A 7,389-nucleotide genomic window follows, 5' to 3' on the forward strand; every position below is an offset into this window, starting at 1 on the left:
GTGATCTCCCGTGACTGTGACCTTGGGGCCTGGGAGTTGGAGCAGGGTCGTTGGAGCTGGAGACTGGTGGAGGTCGGCCTGGGGGATGCGGGGCATTCGGCCTGAGGAGGGCGAGGGGGATGGGGAGATTGGAGGACCTCGCTTCCCCACCCCCACCTGTGCTCCCACCCGGGTGGCGTGGTGTCTACCCTGTCTCTTTCCTTGCGCAGCGTTTCTCTGCTGAACTCCGGGATGGGTCCGGGCTGTGAACCAGGGCCTTGACCAGAGGGGAGGGGGAGGGGTGTCCCCACACCCCCCAGGGGCTGAGAGCATCTCCACCTGGCACTTGCTGAGCTTGGGTGGGCCAGGTTCTCCCTCCTCTGGCCAGAATGGAATCCCCATCTCCCGGCCACCATCTGCCCCCTGCCAGTGTCTGGGGGAGGGCTCGAGCTATTCTGGGTCTCTAATCTGGGCACTGCATCCCCTGTGGGCGCCCGGCCCCAGCCACCTGCCCTGGTGCCAGCCTGCCGGCAGGGATGAAGGAAAGATGGCGCCGTCCCTGCTTGAGGAGGGGAGTGGGGAGTCTGACCATTTCCCGATGGCAGCAGGTGGGGGTGGGGCGCTATGTCCCTGGCCCAGGCTGCAGGGGAGGGGGGAACAGGCGTTGAGGACAGGGCAGCGGGCAGGGTGACTCATCACCCAGGCTCCTGTGGGTCATGGCTCCCCCAGCCTGGTGCTCTGTGGCATCTCCAGACGGAGACCAGCCCTTGGTGAGGAGTGGTGCTCCATGGGTACCCTCACCCAGATGCTCCCAGCAGAGTGGACTGCAGGGGTAGGGGAGTGCACCTGTACTCACCACCTGACTGGGCTGGGCCAGGTCCAGGGTGGGGGTGAGGGGGGGCTCTCCCCTCCCCACCAGCTGGGGGGGCAGCCTGGGGGCGAGGTTTGTGGGCAGTCTCTCCAGGTGTCCCCTGCGGCCCACAGACGCCCCGTGTCCCCTGCGGCCCACAGACGCCCTGCAGCGCCCCCTGCCCTGAGCCAGCACCCCCAGGTTCTGCCAACCCTCCCACACCCCGGGCAGAATGGGCAAGGAGAAGACCCACATCAACATTGTGGTCATCGGCCACGTGGACTCGGGCAAGTCCACCACAACAGGCCACCTCATCTACAAGTGTGGGGGCATTGACAAGAGGACCATTGAGAAGTTCGAGAAGGAGGCAGCAGAGGTGAGTGGGGGCGCCAACCTCCACCCTCCCCCAGGGCAGGAGAGGTGCAGCTGGAAGGGACCCCAGAAGGGGGTGGGGGTAGGTGAGCAGGGCAGCACTCTCTGAGGAAGGTTAGGGGCAGAGGTGGGCCGATCGCAACTGCTGAGGGAGGGCTGGGTCCACAGTGGGCTCTGGGGCTTGGGACCAGAGCAGGGGCCCCCAGGGCCTCGCCCTCTTGCCCCCCAGGACACGGCTGGGCTGGAGGCGGTGCTGCCCTCCCTTGCACAGGGCCAGGCCAGGACCGGGCTGCTATTAATAGCTGGCTGACGGCAGCCGGCCCATCTCCATTTTCCCGTGCAGGGCCCAGAGGCTGCCTGTGCATGGTGCCTCGGGTGGGGTTCCTAGCTCCTGCTGCCTCTTGAAGCTGCTCTTCTTTTGAGGCTGAGCCCTGTGGCCAGGAATGGCCAACAGCAGGGCCTGTCTCTGCCCCACCTCTGCCCCTGGCTCTGGGAGGCCCTGTGACAGCCCCCTGGCTGGATGACCAGGGCTGAGGCCAGGTGGGCTCAGGAGGGCAGGCACTGGTCTGGACTAAACCCTGCCAGTGGGGGTGGGCTGCTCTGGTCTGAGCAGCTGCGTAACTCTTCACTTGTGGGAGGAGGCTGGGGTCTCACAGGGCCACCAGCTCAGGCCTCCACTGGGTCCTGTCTGGTCTCCTTTGGGTGGCCCTCCAGGCTGGGCAGCCTACCTGGAGGGCATTGACCTGTGGAGGCACTGGTGGGGCGCTTTGCCTAGCTGGGTATGGACTGCAGCTGCTGCCCTGACCTGGCTCAGCCCAGGTCTTACCAGCCCTGGCATTCAGGAGCTTGCTAGCAGCCCAGCCTCATGCCTGGGAGGAGATGAGGTGGGGAGGAGCCCAGGTACTTAGGAAGAGCTGGGAGCCAGGCATTTCTCACAAACGCCTTCTTTTTCTTTCTCTTATCTTTTCATTTTAAAAAATGACACAGCAAGGTTATCTATTCAACAGCACCAGATTCAGACTCAGCAAACCTCTGACTGACAAGGGGTCTGGGTGGCTCCCAGTTTCAGATAAAGGGCCACCCTTGAGGTGGGAGGACATCCCACCTGGTGGCTTCTCACCAGGCCCTCACGCCACTGCTAGTGGATGTGGCATGTGTGCTCATTCAGGAACCGGATGGGGAAAGTCCTGGGGGACAGAAGGGACAGCCCTGGGCTGGGCAAGGCCTGGGTGTAGACATGAGAGAGGGCTGCATCCTAGGATTAGTGGGAGCAGGGAGGTGCTGGAGCCTGTTTCCAGCATCTTGTGGCCGCTCTGCTGCCACGCGCAGTGCCTGTGGCCCTGAGCCATGACCCCCACGCCTCCAGATGGGGAAGGGCTCCTTCAAGTACGCCTGGGTGCTGGACAAGCTGAAGGCAGAGCGTGAACGCGGCATCACCATCGACATCTCACTCTGGAAGTTCGAGACCACCAAGTACTATATCACCATTATCGATGCACCGGGCCACCGTGACTTCATCAAGAACATGATCACCGGCACGTCCCAGGTGGGCAGTTCACAGGGACCCTGATGTCACCCAGGGTGGTGGGGGTGCTCACGAGGACACCAGTCCCTGCCAGGGCCCCCAGACAGACAGGGGGCAGATGCAGACATGGACACGCCGTCACAGATGGACATGGAGGCCAGGATGGGGGCAATAAGGTATGTGCAGAGACGCAGTCAGGCCCGGAACATAGGACATTGCTGGGCACTCAGATGCACAGGCAGGCACGGATAGGTGGACACAGTGCCACACAGGCTGCAGCTGAGGCACCCCACAGGCTCCTCTGTTCCCTGGGAGTTCCTTCTTGCCAAACTGCAAACTGCTGTGACAACTATGGTCATGTTCTGTCGTCAAGTGAGGGACAGGGTCAGAGACTGAGTGACACAGCCTGCTGGAGGTGGCTGAGCTCAGCCTGGGTCTTCCTGCCCTGGGGCCTGGCGATGAGTCCCCCACTGCCCTGGAAGTGGGAGACCCCCAGTCTCCACCCTCATCCACTGCCTGGCAGGGCCTGGGGGAGCTGGGCCAGGTCTCAGTGTGCCCCCTGCTGGCAGGCGGACTGTGCGGTGCTGATCGTGGCAGCGGGCGTGGGTGAGTTCGAGGCGGGCATCTCCAAGAATGGGCAGACGCGGGAACACGCGCTGTTGGCCTATACGCTGGGCGTGAAGCAGCTCATCGTGGGTGTGAACAAGATGGACTCCACAGAGCCGGCCTACAGCGAGAAGCGCTACGATGAAATCGTCAAGGAGGTCAGCGCCTACATCAAGAAGATCGGCTACAACCCAGCCACTGTGCCCTTTGTGCCCATCTCCGGCTGGCACGGCGACAACATGCTGGAACCCTCGCCCAATGTAAGTCCGGGCCGGTGGCGGGGATGGGCAAAGACCCAGATCACGGTGGGCACCGTGGCTGCGGGTGGGTTGGGGGCTGGTCCCCAGGCTTCCCTTGGTTCTACCTGGCCTTGTGGGAGCCCCATCCTCCTCAGGCCAGGGGCATCAGCTCTAGCTCAGTCTCCCCATTGGCCAGCAGAGGACCCACAGGCCCCTTCTCTGGTCAGGGACCGTCCCCCCAGTCACTGCTGCAGAGTCCCCTGTGGCGGTAGTGTTTTCATCTCCTCCAGGCTTTTGTCCTGACCCTGGACACCATGTAAGAGCCACAGGGTTGGGTCATGGGCCCTCCCCTGGGGTCCCAAGTAGGCCTGGGCCCTGGAAACTGTGTGTTTCTGGGCTGGCCGGGAGGCTGTGGGTCAGCTGGGTAGCTTAAGGTATGGGTATCCTGCAGCCTGGGGACCCAGGCTTGGCTGGAGGCAATGGTGGAAACATGCGGCAGAACCCAAGGCCGGTCTCCTAGGGCTCTGTCAAGCCAGGGGACATTGCTGGCCCAGAGGGAAGCCCTGGGCCCTGGTCCTGGGAGGACAGGTGTGGAGCGGGTAGACAGGCAGGGCAGAGCGGATGGGGTGCTCCCATTCCACCCCATGTTGGAGTGTTGTTTACTATGGCTCACGCCTTCCCTGTGGGATCTGGTATAGTGGTCTCCTCCTTCCCCTCTAGGAGGCCTCCAGCCATCTCTTCCCTGCCCACCACACTTCCTGCCGGCCTGACCTGGGACCCTGGGGTTGAGGGGTTGAAGAACTGCTGCCCCCTCCCCTCTTCCTGTTGGTGGTGGGTGGGTGCCTGGGTCTGAATCAGGAGCAGCTGTGGCAGGGCTAGGCCTCGAACTTGGAGCCAGCATGGGGTCCAGCAGAGTTTCTGGGGCTGGGGCCAAGACTGGACTGTGTCCCTGGCTCCTCCTGCTCTGGCCTGCCCTGCTTGGGGACCCGTAGCTGGGGCCTGGGGGGATTCGGGGAGTTGACACTGTGCTAGGGACCTGTTCACAGTGTCAAGGATGTGTAAGCAGTCTGGGCCGGGTGGAGGCTTTTTTCCAATGTCCTTCCCTCTCCTAAGAGTCTGTGTTGTTGGAACTGTAAGGACAGGGCGTCTTGAAGGGCATGAGGTGAATTTGGCCTGAATGGGTAGTGGACGGGCTGTGCTCCACCACCAGGCCCCTCAGTCAGGTCCCCCTACAGGATTCCTGGAGGTCCCCAGGAGGCCGAGGGGAGGGGAGGCTGTGGTAGTCTCTCTGATTGGTGGTTTTCTTGCTTCTGCCCAGATGCCATGGTTTAAAGGTTGGAAGGTGGAGCGTAAGGAGGGGAACGCAAGTGGTGTGTCCCTGCTTGAGGCCCTGGATACCATCCTGCCCCCGACACGCCCCACGGACAAGCCCCTGCGCCTGCCACTGCAGGATGTATACAAGATTGGCGGTGAGTAAGGACACAGGCTACAGCATGCTGCTCTACCACAGGTGCCTGCCGCTCTGCCCAGATTCACCTCCTGGGACACCCCCCCCCAAGGGTCTCCAGAGGCTGGGCATCTCCACTCTCACCTGCCACACACTTGCTGGAGAGCTGTCCATCCCCATCCATCCATCTGTCCTCCATCCATTCATGCATGTGTCCGCATCCCTACCTATCCATCCTCCATCTGTCCATCTCTGTGTCCACTTCGACATGGATTCATCTTCTATTCATGCTTCCTTCCATCCACCCATCCTCCATCCACGTATCCACCTCCACACCCATCCATCCTTCATCCGTCCATCCTTCCATCATCCACCCACCCATCCTTCATTTGTCCATGTGTTGACCTACCCACCCTCGTATCCTCCATCTGTCAATCCATGTGTCCACCTCCCCACCCATCCATCCTCCATTCTTCCATCCATCTACCCATCCTCCATCCATCTATCCACCCATCCACCCTCCATCATCCACCTGTTCCTGTGTCCACCTCCTCACCCACTCATCCTTCATCCATCCATGTGTCAACTTACCCACATACCCATTCTCCATCTTTCTAGTAGACTATTTTTTTTTTGAGTTGGAGTCTCACTCTGTCGCCCAGACTGGAGTGCAGTGGCTGCTCCCGGCCACCGCAACCTCAACCTGCTGGGCTCCGGCAATCCTTCTGCCTCCGCCTTCCAAGTAGCTGGAACTACAGGCGCGCGCTACCATGCCCGGCTAATTTTTTGATTTATTGTAGAGATGAGGTCTCGCCTGCCCAGGTGGGTCTCGAACCCGCGGGCTCAGGCAATCTACTCACCTCAGCGCGGGATTACAGACTGAGCCACCGAGCCCAGCTTCTCCATCTTTCCATCCACATGTCCACCTCCCCACCCATCCATCCTCCATCCATCTGTCCATCCCTCTATCCATCCATGCATTCATTTTCCATCCATCCATCATCCATCCATCCCTGTATCCACCTTCTCACTCACTCATCCTCCATCCATCCATGTGTCAACCTACCCACCCACCCGTCCTCCATTTGTCCATCCTTTTATCCATCCACCATCCTCCATCTGTCCATCCTTCCATCCACCTATTCATCTTCCATCTATCCATCATCTGTTCATGTGTCCACCTCCCCACCCACCCTTCATTCGTCTATCCATCCATCTATCCACTCATCTACCCTCCATCCATCCTTGTGTCCACCTCCCCAGCCACCCATCCTCCATCAGTTCATCCTCCCATCCATTCAACCCATTCATCTTCCATCCATCTGTCATCCATCTGTCCATGTGTCCACCTCTCCACCCATTCACCCACCTACCTACGCATCTATCCTCTATACATTTATACATGTGTCCACCTTCTCACCCATCCACCCACCCACCCATTCTCCATCTACTCTCCATCCAGCCATCCACCCACCCATCCATCCACCCACCCATCCATCCATCCACCATTTATCCATCCTTAAATCTACCTCCCATCCACACATCTGTCCATCTCCCCACCTATCTACCCACACATCCCTCCATCCATCCACCCATCTACCATCCATCCATCCATCCATCCATCTTCCCATCCACCTTTCTGTTCACCTTACCACCCACCCATCCATCCATCCTCCATCTTTCCATCCACCTACCCACCAACCACTCACCAGTCTATTCATCCTTCCATCTTCCTCCCCATTTATCCATCATCCAACCCTCCATCCATCAATCACCCATCCATCTGTCCATTCATTCATCCTTCTGTTCATCCATCCATCCATCCTTCTGTCCATCCATCCTTCTGTCCATCCATCCTTCTCTCTATCTGTCCATCTGTCCTTCTGTTCATGCATTCATCTATCCTATCCATCCGTCCTTCTATCCTTCTGTCCATCTGTCCATCCTTCCATCCTTCTGTCCATTCATCCTTCTCTCCATCTGTCCATCCATTCAGCCTTTTGTCCATCTGTCCATCCATCCATCATTCTATCCATCCTCCATCCTCTCATCCATCCTTCTGTCCATCTACCCATCCTTCTTCTGTCCATTCATCCTTCTCTCCACCCTTCCATTCATCCATCCTTTGTCCATCCATCCATCTTTCTTTCTTTTTTTTTGAGTTGGAGTCTCACTCTGTCGCCCACACTGGAGTGCAGTGGCCGCTGCTGGCCACTGCAGCCTCAACCTGCTGGGCTTCGGCGATACTTCTGCCTCAGCCTTCCGAGAATCCAGAATTACAGGCACGCGTTACCATGCCTGGCTGATTTTTTAAAAATTTATTGTAGAGATGAGGTCTCGCCAAGTTGCCCAGGCGGGTCTCGAACCCGCG

The 7,389-nt window shown here is 59.4% G+C and overlaps 1 protein-coding gene across 2 annotated transcripts in view; it reads left to right on the plus strand.

Moving 5' to 3' along the window:
* Positions 1-966: 966 nt before the first annotated feature.
* Positions 967-7,389, plus strand: part of EEF1A2 (eukaryotic translation elongation factor 1 alpha 2) — an 11,951-nt gene continuing 5,528 nt past the window's right edge. For both annotated transcript variants that reach the window (XM_021707082.1, XM_021707081.1), the window contains exons 1-4: positions 967-1,205; positions 2,568-2,747; positions 3,296-3,592; positions 4,890-5,040. In XM_021707082.1, the coding sequence (XP_021562757.1) occupies positions 1,062-1,205; positions 2,568-2,747; positions 3,296-3,592; positions 4,890-5,040 (772 nt within the window). In that variant the 5' untranslated portion in view covers positions 967-1,061. The remainder of the gene's footprint in view (positions 1,206-2,567; positions 2,748-3,295; positions 3,593-4,889; positions 5,041-7,389) is intronic.

The sequence above is a fragment of the Carlito syrichta genome, unplaced genomic scaffold (genome assembly GCF_000164805.1).
Source record: "Carlito syrichta isolate Samal-C Ts95f unplaced genomic scaffold, Tarsius_syrichta-2.0.1 Scaffold117897, whole genome shotgun sequence".
Lineage (NCBI taxonomy): Eukaryota > Metazoa > Chordata > Mammalia > Primates > Tarsiidae > Carlito > Carlito syrichta.